General features: G+C 41.4%; 1 protein-coding gene across 2 annotated transcripts; it reads right to left on the bottom strand.

The window, feature by feature from the left end:
* Positions 1–5,352: 5,352 nt before the first annotated feature.
* Positions 5,353–18,163, bottom strand: LOC122562608 (beta-crystallin B2-like). Of its 2 annotated transcripts, none has more exons than XM_043715594.1 (6): positions 18,064–18,163; positions 12,239–12,321; positions 11,921–12,039; positions 8,875–9,007; positions 7,824–7,966; positions 5,353–5,672 (listed from the first exon to the last, which is right to left on the bottom strand). In XM_043715594.1, the coding sequence occupies exons 2-6, from the start codon at positions 12,296–12,298 to the stop codon at positions 5,504–5,506; spliced, it is 624 nt and encodes a 207-aa protein (XP_043571529.1). In that variant the 5' UTR covers positions 12,299–12,321; positions 18,064–18,163; the 3' UTR covers positions 5,353–5,503. The 2 variants fall into 2 exon arrangements, with proteins under 2 accessions (XP_043571529.1, XP_043571528.1); XM_043715593.1 differs by lacking the exon at positions 18,064–18,163 and adding an exon at positions 17,873–17,931.
* Between the last annotated feature and the right edge of the window lie 1,283 nt (positions 18,164–19,446).

Below are 19,446 nucleotides of genomic sequence, written 5' to 3'. Positions count from 1 at the left end.
AAGATCACACCTTGACCTGACCCCAGTCCAGATCACACCTTGACCTGACTCCAGCCCAATCAAACCTTGACCTGACCCCAGCCCGAACACACCTTGACCTGACCTAAGTCCTGATCACACCTTGACCTGACTCCAGCCCAGATCACACCTTGACCTGAGGTAAAAACAATGACTGCAGATGCTGGAAACCAGATTCTGGATCAGTGGTGCTGGAAGAGCACAGCAATTCAGGCAGCATCCGAGGACAGGCAAAATCGAAACGTCGATTTTGCCTGTCCTCGGATGCTGCCTGAATTGCTGTGCTCTTCCAGCACCACTGATCCAGACACCTTGACCTGACCCCAGCCCAATCAATCCTTCACCTGACTCCAGCCCCAACCACACCTTGACCTGAACCCAGCCCAGATCACATCTTGACCTGACCCCAGCCCAATCAAACCTTGACCTGACCCCAGCCCAGATCACACCTTGACCTGACTCCAGCCCGAACACACCTTGACCTGACCCCAGCAAGAACACACCTTGACCTGACCTAAGTCCTGATCACACCTTGACCTTGACCCCAGCCCAATCACACCTTGACCTGACCCAGTCCCAACCATACCTTGACCTGACCCCAGCCCTGGTCACACCTTGACCTGACCCCAGCCAAATCAAACCTAGACCTGACCCCAGCCCAGATCACACCTTGACCTGACCCCAGCCCAATCACACCTTGGCCTGACCCCAGCCCAGATCACTCCTTGACCTGACCCCAGTCCGAACACACCTTGACCTGACCTAAGTCCTGATCACACCTTGACCTTGACCCCAGCCCAACCATACCTTGACCTGACCCTAGCCCTGGTCACACCTTGACCTGACACCAGCCCAATCAAACCTAGAACTGACCCCAGCCCTGATCACACCTTGACCTTGACCCCAGCCCAATCACACCTTGACCTGACCCAGTCCCAACCATACCTTTACTTGACCCCAGCCCTGATCACACCTTGACCTGACCCCAGCCTAATCAAACCTTGACTTGACCCCAGCCCTGATCACACCTTTACTTGACCCCAGCCCTGATCACACCTTGACCTGACCCCAGCCCAATCAAATCTTGACCTGACCCCAGCCAAGATTAAACCTTGACCTGACCCCAATCCCCACCAGGTCTTCACCTGATCCTAGCCCCCAGCACACCTTGGCCTGACCTGTCCCATCACCTGACTAGCCCATAACCCAAACTGTCTCGTCCCCACAAATCAAATGCCTGCCCTGGCCAGACATCACTAGTCCTAACCTGTAAACCCCTCCCGACCCAATCCATCTGCCCCCCACATTACCGGAGCCTCCAGCCCAGACACCACCTTACCTATCAAACTGTCCACTCTGCCTGGTGTGATATATGTATATAGTTTTTAGTAGATGTATCTTAAACTACCTAATGCCTACCTTAATACTCAACTTGAAAGAATAGCATGTGCATCACAAGTCTCATTACTTGTGATGCAGTCTGAAGCAGCAGTCATAGAAGTCATATGCAGTTCACTTTTCTCCCATTGAACATTATTTGTAAATAGTCTTTTCTTTAAATAAAGACATTAATGTTTCAGCAATCCTTGTGTGTGATTGGTACATTTACATTGAAAAGAAAAATTTAACACAGCCCACCAACCAACCAGATCTGCCTACTCTTTTACCCATTTGCTTTGCTTACTCAATCCAGATGAGAGGTGTCAAACTATTGTACTGTAAATCAATGTAATCATGATGATTTACTTAGAACATTGTCTCAATAAACCATTGCACAGCCAAACTGAAGCCCATGAATTTACACTCCAATCTGTTAGTTGTCCACTTCAGGGTGTTGTTGTTAATCATAGTCCTGCACTGACACGCAGTGGCCACACTGTTTTATAACAGGAGATAAAGATTATCAAGACTTAACCTTCTCTCCTGCCTGATTCCTTTCAGATGATTATCAAACAAAGAACCAGCCCCCACACAAACAATTTATCACAACATTAGGATCCTGTCACCTTGCATGAAATGTGTGAAAACCTAATTGCTTAATTTAATTTCTCAGCTTTGTATAGTTCTAACAGTCAAATATTACAGCAGCGTGGTAAATAGAAAACCCTGTATTTAAGCTCTCTCTCCCAGTCCTGGTCTCTACTAAAAGGGGAAACAATCTCTCCGCGCTGTCAACACCCCTCAGGATCTTACATATTTTAATAAGATCATCTGTCATTCTTCTAACTTCCAAAGGATACAAGTCTAACCTGTCCTGTTCTGATTGTAACAAGGTCAGCAAGGTGAACCTGATAGAATATGAGTTCCCTGACTGGGGCTGTTAATCTGATCTAACCAGGGAGCCCTAGCTGACAGATAAGAACAGGAATGTCAGACATCCTGTTCACTCTGAGAGCTGGCTCTGAAAGAGCTGGATCTTTAGTGGGCGGCACGGTGGCACAGTGGTTAGCACTGCTGCCTCACAGCGCCAGAGACCCGGGTTCAATACCCGCCTCAGGCGACTACTGTGTGGAGTTTGCACGTTCTCCCCGTGTCTGCGTGGGTTTCCTCCGGGTGCTCCGGTTTCCTCCCACAGTCCAAAAGATGTGCAGGTCAGGTGAATTGGCCATGCTAAATTGCCCGTAGTGTTAGGTAAGGGGTAAATGTAGGGGTATGGGTGGGTTGCGCTTCGGCGGGGCGGTGTGGACTTGTTGGGCCGAAGGGCCTGTTTCCACATTGTAAGTAATCTAATCTAATCTAATCTAATCAATGTCAAGGACTCTCTCATGTGTAAATAAAGGGGGTATTGGTGACAGGGCACAGGCTTCTGTGGAGTTATTTCATGTCCAACCTTTCCTCGTAAGATAACTCCTTCATCTCAGGAATCAGTCAAGTGAAACTTCTCAAAACCGCTTCTAATGCTATTGCGTCCTTTTGTAAATACTTATATGCAGTACTCCAGATATGTTCTCAACAACATTACTATAAAAGGCAAAGTCACCATACTCCATTAGACCATAGGGCTGCTCTCTCATTGAAGAGAGATGACTAGCTGGTGCTTTAACCATGCCCCAGAGATTGAACAAGAGAGTTCTTCATAGCAAGTATGGGAATTGAACCTATATAGTTGGCATTATTCTGCAGCACAAGCCAGTTTTCTACTCAACTTAGCTAACCAGCCCCGATGTATAGCTTCACCAAAATTTGCTGAATTTTCTACTTGATTTCCCCTTGCAACAATCACCAATATTCCATTTGTCTTCCTAGTTATCTGCTGTACCTGCAATCTAATGTCTGCTGATTCATGTACGATGACACACAAATCCTCCATACCACACTGTTTTGCAAACTCTATCCATTTACATAAGTTCTTTCTGCTAAAGTGGAAAAGTTTGCATTTACCCACATCATACTCAGTCTGGCAAATTTTTGCCTATTCACTTAACTTATCTATATCTCGTTACAGACTCTCTTCACAATCTACTCTTCAACCTATCTCTGTGTCATCAGCAAATTAAGCAATCATACATTCAGCCCTTTCATCAAAATTATTGCTATAAGTTGGAAGTAATTGCAGTCCAGCACTAATCCCAATAGCACTCCACTAGTTACACATTGTCACTCATTGATCCCTACTTTATACTTTCAGTTAGCTAACCAATCCTCTACCAATACTAATATGTTATCCTTATGCCATGAGCTCTTATTTTGTGTGATAAACTAATCAAATGCTTTTTGGAAATCCACATATGCCACATCAACAGTTTTCCCTTCATCCATGTTATTTGTTACTTTCCAAAAAGAGGGCTGAAGAGTGGCAAATGGAGTTCAATGTTACGAAACACAAGGTATTGCATTTTGGTAATACACAAAGGGGCAGGACTTATACAATTAATGGTAGGACATCGGGTAGTGTTGTAGAACAGAGGGACCTAGGAGTTCAGGTACATAATTCTTTGAAGTTTGTGTCACATACAAACAGGATTTATGAGTTCCCTGATTGGGGCTCAGATTAAAAAGATTAAAAAGGAGCTTAGCATGCTTTCCTTCATTGCTCAGTCCTTTGAGTATAGGAGTTGGGAAGTCATGTTGAGGTTGTACAGGACATTGATAAGGCCTGTTTTAGAGTACTATATCCAGTTCTGGTCGCCCTGTTATAGGAAGGATATTATTAAGCTAGAGAGGGTTCAGAAGAGATTTACCAGGATGTTGCCAGGTATGAAAGGTTTGAGTTATAAAGAAAGGCTGGGATTTTTTTCACTGGAGTGTATAAGGTGATTTGATAGAGATTTATAAAATAATGAGATGTCTTTTCCCTAGGATAGAGGATTTCAAGACAAGGGTGCATATTTTTAAGGACAGACAAGAGACATTTAAAAAATACATGGGTTTACACAGAGGGTGATTCCCGTGTGGAATGAACATCCTGAGAAAGTGCAGACACAGTTACAACATTTAAGAGACACTTAGATAAGTACATGAATAGATACGGTTTGAAGGGATATGGGTCAGGGGCAGGCAAGTGGGACTAGTTTTGTTTGGATTATGTTTGGCACAGACTAGCTGGAACGAAGGGCATGTTTCCATGCTGTATGATTTTATAACTCTAACAAATTAGTCAAACATGATTTCCCTTTCACAAACCATAGTTGACTCTTCATAATTGCATTAAAATTTTCTAAGTGCCCTGTTATAACCTTCTTAATAATAGATGCTAGCATTTTCCCTATGACAGATATTAAGCAACGTAGCCTGTAATTTCCCGCTTCTATTGACATTTGGCATTCACAGGATACTTTGAGATGCTCTGCTTTTCTTAGAGTTTGCCAGTGAGTTTAAGCTTTCTGATCAAATACATCTCTTCCTTATTGTAGGGTGTACATATGGACAAAATTTGGATTGTGATCATAACATTTTCTCCACTCCAATAAAGACACTGACTTACACTGAGCTTTTTTTTGCCATGCACTAAAAGCTGTCAGGCACCTGCCCAATACAATATGTGGGTTTGGGGTATGGGGAATATCCGAAATGACAGACAGTAAATGCATACTTTTCAGTACAATGATCAAGATGAAAACCTGAAGGCAATGTTTGTCTCATAACCCGGGGAGATGAGGTAAGTTGTAGCCTCTGACTGTCTCCCTCTTTGGCTTGAGATGATCCTGATCAGTCAATTGAGAGGCATTCTTTAATTCAGCTGCATGTTCCCTTAACCAGCTGAATCATGAACAGAATATTTTCTTTAGATCTTCACTGTTCATCTAACTGAACTAATTTTGGGAAGAAGGCCAATTTTTGTCTCCTCTCCTTCTGTCAGTTTGTATACAAAAAGCAAAACGCAGATAGAGAAGGTAAGCTTGAAGTGTGGGATTTTATTGAATTGGCTCAGCTGTTGAATTCATACAGCATTTTATGGGAAGGCATTCATTTAACCTGTGTTTAGGAATTTAGCAGCAAATCAGTGAGAAACTGATGGCAAGAAGCTTAGAAGCAGAGGAACCTTTCAATTAGTGGGATGAAAGATGCCTCTCTGGTGCCACTGCATATCCCTAATACGTCTGACAGACTGGATCTGAGGCTTCTGAGCTCCAAATTCAGTTATATCCTTGTAATCTCTCTTCTCAAGCAGGTACTGGTAGCCTCTGTAGCCTGGGTACTGATATCCAACCCATCTGGAAGAAAGACGTAAACAGGTATTACTAAAAGAGGAATGAAATCCACAAGAAGAGATGTCCAACCCAAGGTAGTACTGATCTCAGCTGGGACAGGCTACAGTTGACCACACAACCCTGTGAGGGAAAGCCATCAAAGCATCACCTTCTTAATCATGTTTCAGTGACTCCTGCTAGACACACCTATCTGTGTGGACATCAGGTGAGAATATATTTAGGTTGAACCATAGTATATTAGTTTACATTGACTGTCAAGATTACATTTGAAAAATACTAATCTGATGAAAGAAAATTAGAACTATTAAATCATTCTTTCTTCCCAGGTCAAACTGTTTCATTTATCTATTTGACCTTTTTGGGGTAGAAGAATGCCAGACCAAGAAGTACAGCAGTGAGCAGGTCAACCGTAAACAGAGTTTTTGGAATTTAAACTAATATCTATAGACTGTACTATTGATTTCACTGATACATCTGATGGCATTATGCAAATATAAAACTAGTATTGCAGAAATAGAAAGGCTCTTAAGTAGAGGTTATGACAGAATTTACCATTAAAAACCCACTTACCTCACGTTTGTCTTTTCTCTTCTGCTGCAAGTGGCACATATCACGGACAAAGGAGGTGCTCACATCTGTTTCCACAGCAAGTTTCCACTGTCTAGAACAGGTCACCAGCCTGTTGCCAAAGGCTGCCGACTTAAGATTCTCATAACATTTCCCTTACATCACATTAATACGGTAGGATTTTTTCCTGGGGTTTCTAACAATAATATTACAGCATAAAGGGGGAGGGTTTTGTCATTTCTGTGACTTCTACGTGATAGTAATCTACAAGGATTTAAAACAATTCACCCTCCAGGGAATAAATAACAGCAATTTCTCGATTTCCATGCTAAACTGTACAGGAGAGTTCCAGAACATGGTGTACATTTTAGTCAAGTAATTATGTATGTGAATGCTGATAGTACTCCAAAATCTGGGTCAATTATTCCATTACTCAAAGGGAACATTTCCCAAAGTAGTGACAGCCCTCCCGAAGTGCACTGATGGAATATATGGCAATAGTTTGGGAAAGGGGAAGTGCAATGGGACCCCTGTATCCTTGTACACCAGTCGTTGAAAGTCAGCATTTAGGCGCAGCAGGCAGCGAAGACAGCAAGTGCTCTGATGGCTTTCATAGTGAGAGGATTCAAGTACAGGGGAGGTGGATCTCTTCTTGCAACACCTGGAGTAGTGTGTGCAGTTTTGGTCTTCTATCTGAGGATGCTCATTTTGGCTATGGAGGGAGTACAACAAAGGTTTACCAGATTAACTTCTGGGATGGTAGGACTTATGTAAGAACAGTGATCGGTTTGGTTCGGACATGTTCACTGAAGTATTGAAGAATTATGAGGAATCCTAGAGAAATCTAGAAAATTCTAACTGTATCAGACAGGCTAAACACAAGAGGGATGTTCCCAGTGACCATGGAGTCCAGAACCAGTGGTTACAATGTAAGGATACAGGGTAGGCTATTTGAGACAGGGATGAGGAGCAATTTCTTCACCCAGAGAGTGATGAATTAGTGCAATCTTCTGCCATAGAAAGAGGTTGAGACTAAAATATTGAATGATTTCAAGAAGGAGTTAAGTATAGTTCTTTAAGCTCAAGGGATTCAAAATAAAGAGGAGGAGGTGGGAACAGGATACAGAACAGGCTGGATGGAGTAGGTAGGGAAAAACATTTAAAGTGATGTGCAAAAGAAGCAAAAAACTGTGCAAAAAAACCTTCTCACTCAGCAAGTAGTTAGAGCATGAAATGAACTGCATGGAAGTATGATGGAGGCATGTTCAATTGAGTCATTCAAGAAGGCATAGGATAATTATTTGGAGAGAAATCGTGTGCAAGGATGTGGGATAAAGCAGGAAATTGGCACTAGGTTATGATGCTCATTTAAAGAGCCAGTGCAGGCCCTATTGGGTCAAATGGCTCCCTTCTACACCATAACAATTCGGTCATTCTGTGTTGGATGATCAACCATGATCATATTGAATGGGGCAGCAGGCCTACTCCATTTTCTATCCTCTATGTTTTCAAAATATGTTTGTCATCAAGAGAAATCAAAAGCTGCTGATACAATGTTTTTTGTCAAGCCCCCATCCCAATACTTACGTTCCATTCAAAACACGAATGGATGACACTTTCTCCTGGTATCCATGAGCATGGAAACTCGGTACATCATCATCTATGATTTCAATTTTTTTTCCAGTAAAGTTAGGATTTTCATAAAGTATGATCTTGTGTTCATTTCCGTCCTGCATGGCACAAAAGGGTAAGGATTTTCTCAAAATAGGAGTAACTGAAAATGTCAATTGGCTGCCCTTCGGTTTTTACTTTAACTTCCTCCCTTTATATCTTTCCTCCTAAATGACAGCACAGCTTCAATATGGTATGTAGATTCACAGTTACCAGCTCAGCACTGAAGTGACCCCTCCTCATGTGGGAGCCTTAACACAAAACATCTGTAGATTGTTTAGCTTAGGGAATATCAACTTCATCCCCAACTATTGTACACACACACACACACATATCTTCCAGCAGCATTAATGGAATTGATGATCATCACTCCTACAGACTGACATAAATTATAGAATGAAGCAAATTATAGAATCAACACACCATTTCCCATTCTGATTTTTCACTTGTTAGCCCAGAGGTGGACTGGTTCAAACTCAATTGCTGCTTTGGTTGAGATCACCTTATTGAACTTGGCCAGGAGTTATCATAGAATCCCTATAATGTAGAAGCAGGCCATTCAGTCCATTAAGTCAACACTGACCCTCCAAAGAGCATCCCACCCAGACCCACTCCTGCATTTTCGCCCCAGTTTGCACATCCTTGGATACTATGGGCAATTTAGTATGGCCAATCTACCTAACCTGTACATCTTTGGTCTGTGGGAGGAAATCTACATAGACACAGGGGGAATGTGTAAACTCCACACAGCCAGTTGCCCAAGGTTGGAATTGAACCTGGATCCTTGGCACTGTGAGGCAACAGCGTTAATCACAAAGCTACTATGCCATCAATAGATAAGGATGGCTCAATTTCCTTATTTACCAGGCCAAGTAGCAGATTAGGCAGACTTTAGGGGTTTCTATATTTCTGTTGGCCTGATTCCATTTTTTTTTCAGCTTTATCTCTGCAAACAATGCCAACCTACCAGTTTCACAGGTTTGAAGGAAGCAAGACTATCGCTCTTACGGCTGTTTGTCCAAGTATCCCAACGGGGATATTCTCCTTTCTCAAATACAAACTGTTCACCTTTGCAGCCTGTCTGCTCAAAGCCAACCCATCTAAAAATAGAACAAAGCAGATGGTGGTGTCAGACAACATAAGATGTTATCCACCTTGTAACAGCAAAGTGTATTTAACTTGTGACAGGTGGTTTACTGCTGTTGCTGCCAACTTCAGGGTCCAGAAATGTTTATTCAATTTCAGAATTTCTCCAAGAATGATGATCACACTTGAGCTTCCTATTATAGACACACTTGACATGAAGTAATTAAAAGAGCCCTGTCATTTTAAGTATTCATTACCATTAGTGTCACAAATAACATTTTTTCCCAGAGATAGAACAGTGAAACATATTAATGCAGAAAATCTAAGATGGAAACAGAAAATTGAGACATGTGTCCAGCAGGTGAACTAATATCTAGAAAGGAGCTTTCCATTATTTATTTAAATTTCCAATATTGTACTTTTATTTCCTTAAACACGGACATTGGTATTTTATTCTCATGGCTGTATGAGTATGAGTCAGCACAAATGTTCTGTTATTTCAAATGTTCTCTTCTTCCTTCCTGAAGCTGCTGACTCATACTGATAGGTTCATTATTCGAGTTGTTTATTCAATTGGAGGGGTGCAACATGAGATTGCCCAACTGCTCCACATGTGTCTGTTCCAGAAGATAAATAGATAAATCACTAAATGACAGTCAAGACCTTAGCTCAGGGCCATTTTAGTTAGTTTGACATACATAGCTTAGCACACAACAAGGACCTTCCTGGTCTGGATACCTCAATATCCACCTACCTCTTAACCATTGAACCAGGAGGGATTTTCCACATGCCTCTTTGAAAGAATACACTCTCATATAATCTTGGTTTTTTTACTTTTCAAGAACTGACGAAGAGATGGATTGGAGACCTGCTCCTAATTACTCTCTGGAATTGGTCACTATAGATGACCGAGTCCATGCTAGGCTTACTGAGCTGTGATATCCAGAGTTCAGTAAAAGTCTTATTGCTGCCTTTGTGCTTAAAACCCTGGCTTTAAAAACTTCTGTTCCATTCTCATTGGCTTTTCATTTTCTTTTGATTGTCCATTCAGTCTTCTCCCTCCTTTGGGTTTCCGTTTTTAATTCAAACAATCTTTATGATTTACAGTACCTCCCCACTCCTCCATCTAGAAAGAGTTTTCCTATTCATCCACACTTCTCTGTCCTAAGTAGTTGGCCCTATAATGCTCATATGGTTACTCAGTACTGACTTCTGCCTAGATTAGAAAGTCCATCTTTTTTTACATGGGATTTTGCATCTTTATCCATATCCTTTTAGCAATTGTCTGATGACATTTTATGACTGTACCAGTATAATTTCTTCCTCTTACCCTGAACTGCAGGATTTAATCAACTTTGCTTCTAACCTTTACATCTCATTCAACATTGTATAGTCCACTTCGGACTCTTTCGTTCCCTAACATTGACATCTCTCTCTCTCCATTTCTGGAGATAGCTTATCAACCATATAGTTGAGATGGCCACCAACTCCCACAGCAACGTTGGCTACACTCCCTCACACATTACTTTCTGCAGGATACAATATATTCTGCATGTTTTTCTTCCTTCATTACATCTGTTCTGATGATACAGCCTTCCAAAGCAGTGCTTCTGATATGTTTTCCTTCATCCTTGACTGAGGAATTCCATGCCTGTATCCCTCAGCTCCACCCCCATCATTGTCAACAGGCCTTGATTTCTTTTACTTCACTTCTGTTGCCACTAGAAGAACCATGAATGGATTCTGCTTGTTCTCACCTTTCACACCATTGCCTTCATATTCAATAAGTCATTTTCCTCTATTTCTGTCACCTGCAGTATGATGACTATCAAACAGTCAATCCAGCCCATTCTAGGGGGCCACTCATTCTGTGACAACATGGTCCACTCAGCTGCCATCCCCAATATCCCCTTCCCTTCTCACAGCACATTATCAGACATGTGCAGGAATGTGTCACCTGCCCTTGGCCACTTTCTTTCTCACTGTCCAAGGCCCTTAACATTCCTACTGATCTACTTGTTCAGTTCAGTACCCAACATTCACTGTGTAATGTGACCTCATCTCCACTTGGGATACCTAACACTGATTGGGTCAACACTTTGTAGACCACCTGTAATCTGCCTGCGAATGTAACCATGAGATTAAAGTTCCCTGTCATTTTAACCCTCTGCTCCATTCCCACCCTGGCTTCTCTGTCCTGAACCTCCTACATTGTCCCAATAAAGCTCAACATAACCTTGAGGAATAGAACTTCAACTTTCGATTAGGCATTTCAAAGCCTTCTGGACTCAGTTCAGCAATTTCAACAGTTACATAACTTTGCCCCTCCCCCCCCAATTTTGTTTGTGTTTCTGTTTGTAGATGGCAGTTATTGTTAATGGTTTTGGTGCTACCATTTATACTTTCACCCAGTTAAATATTTTATTGCACTCCTTGTCTGACTACCATTCTTTTGGTGGAATCATTACTTCTTGCTAATTAAATCTCTCCTACCATCCCTCCTTTACTCATCTCTGAAACAACGTAAAACTGTGAGATCACTAAATTGTACCAGCTCTGATGAAAGATCATTAATGTGAAATCCCAACTCTGTTTATCCCTCTGTAAATACTGTCAGACTTAGGTTATACTTTGCTTTTATTTGGGTCCATTATTTTCAGATTCAGTAGACTCTGTTTTGATTCAGTGCCCAGTTAGCCATATGTGTAATACAGGTATTAACCCAGTGTAACCCATCAATGTCACATTTGCCTTCAGCTCTGCAACTCTGATTTACTATTTTCTAGCACATTTGTTCAATTAGTCTCAAACTCTCCAGATTTTCCAGCAATCGCCCAAATGTTTGCATGAAGCGTAAACATCAACCAGTTGGACTGAACAACTCATTCCTATGGTGACAAGTTCACATAATGCCGTGTAATACTTACGGTCCAGTGTGCACCACAAGGGAGCCAACTTTCCCAAGTCCAGTCTCTTTCAAGTTGGGACAGGGGCCAGTCACCTCATGGAAGAGGCCTTGGAAATTTTCCTGCTCGTACAGGGTAATCTGAAACAGTGCAATAAAGTGAGATTCAGATGAGTCAATTCTTTATTTTGAATAAGAATGGGAAAACCTATTCACAAAATCTTTAAAGATTTTGGAAAGCATTTGGCCGACAGTATCAACCAATTGTCTCTGTTCACACAGAGTGAAAGTCACAACATTTAAAGAAGGATGGGTGGATATGGAAAAGTAATGGACCAACCTTATGCCCAGCTGTGGAGGTGGGGTGCTGCTTGGGAGTTGGGTTCTGTTCTGATGCCATTGTTGCTAGGTGTACCTATGTCTCTGCAGAAAAAAGAAGACTGGTTAAATCTGTATGGTGATTATTCAAACAAACTGCAGTGGCCTGGTTTTGTGGTTGTAATGACAGCAAAAGTACTTACAATCTCTGTCATTACTCTGTGAAACTAACAGCAATTTTTGCTCACTGCATATATGCCACCAAGCATGGAAATCCCAAAGTCTCTACCATTGATTCTCTCCTAATCCACAGATTATGTTACTTAAATCCTGACGCACGTAAATCAATTAGAAAGCGATGGGAAATTCCACTACCAAGTTATATTTCAGACTAACATTTTTCTCACAAAAGTTATACTTGTTGAATGTGGTGTAATTGGGTTTTTTATTGCATGCTAAATCATAGTCAAAGCTGAACAACTACCCTGGCCCTGTAAAAAAATCAAATTTGTTGTTTGCGCAATGCCAAATTTCTCCACTGATAAAATATATTGATTTCTAACATACTATATTTTGTTCAATTGTTTAATATTCTTGTTTCTCCTTTAATCCCATGTGTAATTCTGTTAGAATCTCCTTTTAAGATGAAGTATAAACAGTCTTCCATTCTGATTTCACTTCCTGTTATATTACAGTGAGAATTCTTCAATCTGATTGGTTGATAGTTTGCAGAATGGCATTGCTGCTGCTGGATTTCATGGAAGATCTACAGCTAGCAATGGAATGAAATTCATATCAGGAGAGGTAAAATCCATGCCACTACACTCACTGGATTACTGTGGTCAGCTTGGTCAAGAACAGTAGTGAGCCCATCACTGTGCTGCAAATCATATGATTTGGTTTCCATCATAAGATCAGAGGTAGGGATGTTCACAGATGATTGCACAATGTTTAAGCACTATTTGTAACTCCTCGGGTGCTGAAGCAGTCTGAGTCCAGACACAACAAAACCTGGACAATATCCAAGCTTTGGCTGATAAGTGGTAAGTAACCGTAACACCACAGAAGTACCAGGAAATAACCATCTCCAACAATATAGAATCTAACCATCATCCCTTTATGTTTAATAGCATTACCATTGACGAATCCCCACTCCCAATATCCAGGAGTTACCATTGTCCAGGAAATGAACTGGACCAGTCATATAAATTCTGTGGTTACAGGAGCTGGTCAGAGGTTGGGAATTCCTGTCCCTCCTGTCTCCCCAATACCAGTCTACCCATTTACAAGACATGGGTCAAACTGGTGATAGAATGAGTGCTGGATGAGTGCTGCTCCAACAGCATTCAAGAACACTAACACTATCCAGGATAAAGCAACTCACTTGATTGACAGCCTATCCACATCTTGAACAATCATTTCCTCCACCACTGATGCATAGTGGCAGCAGTATGTACCATTTACAAGATACCTACAGTAACTTTCCAACATTCCTCCAACAGCATCTTCCAAACCTGTGACCTGTACCACGTAAAAGAATAAGGATACCAGTCGCAGGGGACACAACCAAAAACTGCAACTTCTCCCGCAGGCCTTACAGCATCCTGACATAGAATCATATCACTGTCCCCTCACTGTGCTGGGTCAAAATCTGGGATATCCTCTCCCAACAGTACTACACCCTAGGACTGCAGTGGTTCAAGAGGGGAACTCACCACTAGCTCTCCAGGGTAATTAAGGTTAGGCAATAAATGCTGGCCAAGTCAGCCATGTCCACGTTGCATGAACAAATATTTTAAAAGTTCCTCCTTTGAATCCAGGATCAGTAATTTCTCGGTGATTGTTGTTTGTTAAATAGAATGATCCACAAATGGGAAGCCTTCAGAAATGAGATAACAAGAGTCCAGAGACAATATATTCCTGTTAGGGTGAAAGGAAAAGCTGCTAGGTGTAGGGAATGCTGGATGACTAAAGAAATTAAGGGTTTGATTAAGAAAAATAAGGAAGCTCATGTCAGGTATAGTCAGGATAGATCGAGAGAATCCTTAGAGTATAAAGGCAGTAGGAGTATACTTAAGAGGGAAATCAGGAGGACAAAAAGGGGACATGAGATAGCTTTGGCAAATAGGGTTAAGGAGAATCCAAGGAGGTTTTACCAATACACTAAGGACAAAAGGGGAACTAGGGAACAAATAGGGCCCCTCAAAGATCAGCAAGGCGCCTTTGTGTGGAGCTGCAAGAGATGGGGGAGATACTAATTGAGTATTTTGCTTCAGTGTTTACTGTGGAGAAGGACATGGAAGATATAGAATGTAAGGAAATAGATGGTGACATCTTGAAAAATATCCATATTACAGGGAAGGAAGTACTAGATGTCTTGAAACGCATAAAGGTGGATAAATCCCCAGGACCTGATCAGGTGTACCCTAGAACTCTGTTGGAAGTTAGGGAAGTGTTTGCTGGGTCCTTTGCTGAGATATTTGTATCATCGATAGTCACAAGTGAGTTGCCAGAAGACTGGAGGTTGGCTAACATGGTACAACTGTTTAAGAAGGGTGGTAAGGACAAGCCAGGGAACTATAGACCAATGAGCCTGATGTTGGTGGTGGGCAAGTTGTTGGAAGGAATCCTGAGGGACAGGAATTATACGTATTTGGAAAGGCAAGGTCTGATTAGGGATAGGCAACATGGCTTTGTATGTGGGAAATCATATCTCACTAACTTGATTGAGTTTGTTGAAAAAGTAACAAAGAGGATTGATGAGGGCAGAGTGGTAGACGTGTACTATATGGACTACCGTAAGGCGTTTGACAAGGTTCCCCATGGGAGACTGATTAGCAAGGATGGATCTCATGGAATAGAGGGAGAACTAACCATTTGGATATAGAACTGGCTCAAAGGTAGAAGTCAGAGGGTGGTGGTGGAGGGTTGTTTTTCAGACTGGAGGCCTGTGACCAGTGAAGTGCCACAAGGATCGGTGCTGGGTCCACTACTTTTCATCATTTATATAAATGATTTGGATATGAACGTAGTATGTATAGTTAGTAAGTTTGCACATGACAACAAAATTGGAGGTTTAGTGGACAGTGAAGAAGGTTACGTCAAATTACAACTGGATCTTGATCAGATGTGCCAATGGGCTTAGGAATGGCAGATGGAATTTAATTTAGATAATTGCAAGGTGCTGCATTTTGGGAAGGCAAATCTTAGCAGGACTTATACATTTAACGATAGGGTCTTCGGGAGTGTTGCTGAGCAAAGAGACCTTGGAGTGCAGGTTCATAGCTCCTTGAAAGTAGAGTCACAAGTAGATAGGATAGTGAAGAAGGCGTTTGGTTTGCTTTCCTTTATTGGTCAGAGTATTGAGTACAGGAGTTGGGAGATCATGTTGCGGCTGTACAGGACATTGGTTAGGCCACTGTTGGAATATTGCGTGCAGTTATGGTCTCATTCCTATTGGAAAGATGTTGTGAAACTTGAAAGGATTCAGAAAAGATTTACAAGGATGTTGCCAGGGTTGGAAGATTTGATCTGGGGCTGTTTTCCCTGGAGTGTCAAAGACTGACTGGTGACCTCAGATATTTATAAAATCATGAGGGGCATGGATAGGATAAATAGACAAAGTCTTTTCCCTGGGGCCGGGGAGTCCACAACTTGATGACCTAGGTTTAGGGTGAGGGGAAAGATATAAAAGAGACCTAAGGGGCAACTTTTTCACGTACGTGTATGGAATGAGCTGCCAGAGGAAGTGGTGGAGGCTAGTACAATTGCAACATTTAAAGGCATCTGGATGGGTATATCAATAGGAAGAGTTTGGATGGATATGGACCAAGTGCTGGCCAATGGGACTAGATTAGGTTGGGATATCTAGTCGATATGGACGATTTTGGACTAAAGGATCTGTTTCCATGCTGTACATCTTTATGATTCTATAACAGTTGAGTGAGCTTTGATCCTTCCTTAATGAAATTAAAACCTCTTCATCCATTATCCTTTCTTGACTTCTCTCAAAGTTAATCATGCAAGTTCTCTCTCCCTAAAATTCAAATAGATGAATTGCTGAAAGCAACTTATCAGTCCTTATGACTTCTGTCATTTGCTATCACTGAGGTAGTTCCATAATAGTGAGGACAAGGACAAGATTAATTTTCAGTTTTGCAAATACATGACATTGCTATCGCAAAATATACTTTGCAATGTCTTTCCTACGATCCATTTTATCACAGTCAGGTAATCGTATAGAACTACAAAGATAATCCTCAGTTCATAATATTCCAAGAGATACTGTAACACTCACTAGCTATATAAATTCTTGATAATAGCAGCTGTTTATTTTTCAGTAGTCTTCCAATAATACAAGAGTGACTAAACCTTCAGTATGAATATTATCACTCAGAGAGAAACATCAGTAGTCATTTATACATGGCAAATTTTTTTGGCATGAAACTGACCCATGGTGGTAAAAAAGCTCTGAAGCTGTGAGAAGTCAGTAATGTATTTATATGGTGCAATCATCTCCAGAATGTCTCACTGTTCATGATGTTACTTAAATTTCTTGATTCATTGCCTTTTTTTTCTCTTGGGTGACCTTTTGCACACTTCCAACTGTGGCCTCCAGGGGAAATTCGTTGCTGTGGACATACCATGCCAACTTAAAAGGAGCTGGGTCAAATTCTTAAGAAAAAAAAATTATTTTCCTGTTAATTTAGTTCGTCTGTGGGATCAGGAGGAATGGAAATGCCCCTCCTTATCCTGAAATGAAAGTTTACGTCTTCCCTATTCTCACCCAGACCCTATTCCCCACATTCCCTCTCCTGATCCTGAGGTAATTTGAACTACTGAACTGAGTGCAGGGTCCATTCATATTGCTTTGACTTCCTGTTGCCTGTCATTTCCATTCCTGAGGATCCCACTTGCTATATGTCACTTCCTATTGATTTTGGTCAGGGGGTAGTCAATTTCAATTGGGTGTATTCCTAAAGATTTCACCAAGTGGCCTTCTGTCTTGAGTCATCTCACAAGGCCACAGTCAGGTATTGGTCTCTGCTCCAGCTGCTCTGCCTTCCCATTCTAATCTTAAAAATGAAACAGACTATTTTTGTTCCCCAATTGGATTCATCTTATCTGATGATCTTTACTCCACCTTCCACATATGTAATAAATAAAAAAATGTCAATACATGGAAAGTTTAATATCTTGATTTTTATCCCAGATTGTTTGCAGGAGTATCACAAAAAATCATCTTAAATTCCTAATGCCTGCAAGACAATGTTGGAGGATTAACAACTCAATTTGAGAAGGAAGTCGATAAGTTTGATGGAGATGAGATCCAGCTGTTAAAACCCCTCTGGCCTCATGCTGTCAAAATGCTTTGCTCTCCATCTCAGTCCCTTCCCACACAATCACTTCAAGTTAAATTTAGCTATGTATCATTTGAAGAATCATAACATGTTTAATCATATTAATTAATTTAATGAATTTCTACACAACATTAAAAGTACCAAGCACTTCAGGTTTTTTTTTATGTTGATATTTATGGCATTAGTACTGTCTAATATTGCTCTTAACGCACCTTATTTCATAGTTAAAACATTCTATCACCAGTCTCCTTGTGCACCCAGCCATCCATTCCCAAATCTGTTCATTCATTACTTACAACTGGCTATCCCACCAGACAATTTGTAGAAGACTTGCACTTTCTCAAGTAACCTTCAATGGAAAATATAATATTTGACAGAAGCAAAGCAAATGACAAGCAGTAGTTGTATTTAAAAAAATTTGAATTCTTGTTATTTTATGCAAGTTATCTATTCCTTTATATTTGCTAGCAGCTGTAAAAGCTCTTACCAGTATCCGGTCCTGTCAGTGCAGGGTGGTGGATTGTCAGAGAATTTATATTGAACTCAAACAGAACCATGCCAAAAACTGTTTGTTAAATGGTTACAGTGAGCTGGTGGATAGATGGAATGGGATTAATGCTAAATAAAGCATCGTTTTTACTGACGTGCAGAGAGCATTGTTTTGCTGAACACAAGACGGGTAGAATTATTTCATTAGCTTTCACATTCATGGGGTGCCCACATTGTTTAGATTTGAAGAGTGCCTGCATCAGCTTTCCCAGTGCCAGGAGCTGCGAGCGTGACCTTGCAGACAAAGCACACATCAGCCCTACTCCAGCGGTTTCTGAGCCAGACTCCTGGTCCCCATCCCAGAACTTCCCCATAGATCCGGAAAAAATAACGCAAAGGAGAGTGGGCAAACGAGTTAAACACAGGGTGTTACTCTTGTGTGAAGTTCCTCATGTGGGACGAAATTATGAATAAACAAAATCACATTGCAGTTACTGATACAACTTTAATTCCAATGCCCTTTTTTTCAAATGCAGTACATCATATTGATTGCACCTTTTTAAAAGATCTGTCTTCAACCCATTTGTTTGGATATAGCAGCAAGTCAGGAATTCCGTGCCAAGGAATTTAGGTTGAATACTCGTGCACCACTAAAATGTTCACATGGAGCCGCCTTCTGTTTTGTTTTAATGTCTTGCCCCCAATCTGTCCACCGAGAAACTTTATTCCGTATGCAAGCGAGACTTTGCAGGGGCAGGCAGATTTCCTGCACAGTTCCTGTACCCTGGGCCAACAACACTGAGATGTAACAAATGCCGTGATCACCCGGCCGAAACAGGAACCTAGGAAGAGTCTGCCAATGTCTTCTTCAAACTTTGCTTTGCAGATGGTGAGGTTGCAGAGTTTGGACCTTCTGAAGTTAGGACAGAAAGAAACTTCCTGGGAAGGTGGCCTGATTTTCACATTTCTCTTCCCAGAACTCAGTTATCACAGTCATTAGAGCAATGAGGGAAATCTTCTCAGCTCTTGTTCCTCATCTGTCCCATCCAGTGTCACCATATCCCACCACTGCCTGTCCTGGGAAAGAAGGTCGTTTGCCCTCTCTGGAATTAGTGATAGATAGGGAGGTGTCTGTACAGAGGTGATGGGACATCAGTGTCAATATTTAGTAGCCTGAAAAGCTGCAACCAATCTTGCCATTTTAACGGCTCGAGCTGAGTAAATTACAACGAACTCCAATGTTGCTTTCTGAAAAGCCTTATGAGTTTCATGGCGAGGATTATATCCTGGTTTCTTTTTTATTTTCTTTGATCTTTGTGGAATTTCTTGTCCAGGTGGAATCTTCCTTGCCCTTATTACAACAACATATAGATGCAACATA

Source organism: Chiloscyllium plagiosum, chromosome 25, assembly GCF_004010195.1.
Source record: "Chiloscyllium plagiosum isolate BGI_BamShark_2017 chromosome 25, ASM401019v2, whole genome shotgun sequence".
NCBI lineage: Eukaryota > Metazoa > Chordata > Chondrichthyes > Orectolobiformes > Hemiscylliidae > Chiloscyllium > Chiloscyllium plagiosum.
Note: the sequence above shows the minus strand (reverse complement) of the source record. Positions and strands in the feature narration are given on the sequence as shown.

Excerpts from the sequence above, each read along its gene's own strand:
- LOC122562608 (XM_043715594.1), bottom strand. The coding sequence starts at position 12,298 with ATGGCATCAGAACAGAACCCAACTCCCAAGCAGCACCCCACCTCCACA. Across the intron at positions 7,967-8,874 it reads CCTTCAAACCTGTGAAACTG|GACGGAAATGAACACAAGAT; the intron begins GTAGGTTGGCAT and ends TGTGCCATGCAG. Across the intron at positions 5,673-7,823 it reads ATTCGTGTTTTGAATGGAAC|ATGGGTTGGATATCAGTACC; the intron begins GTAAGTATTGGG and ends TCTTTCTTCCAG.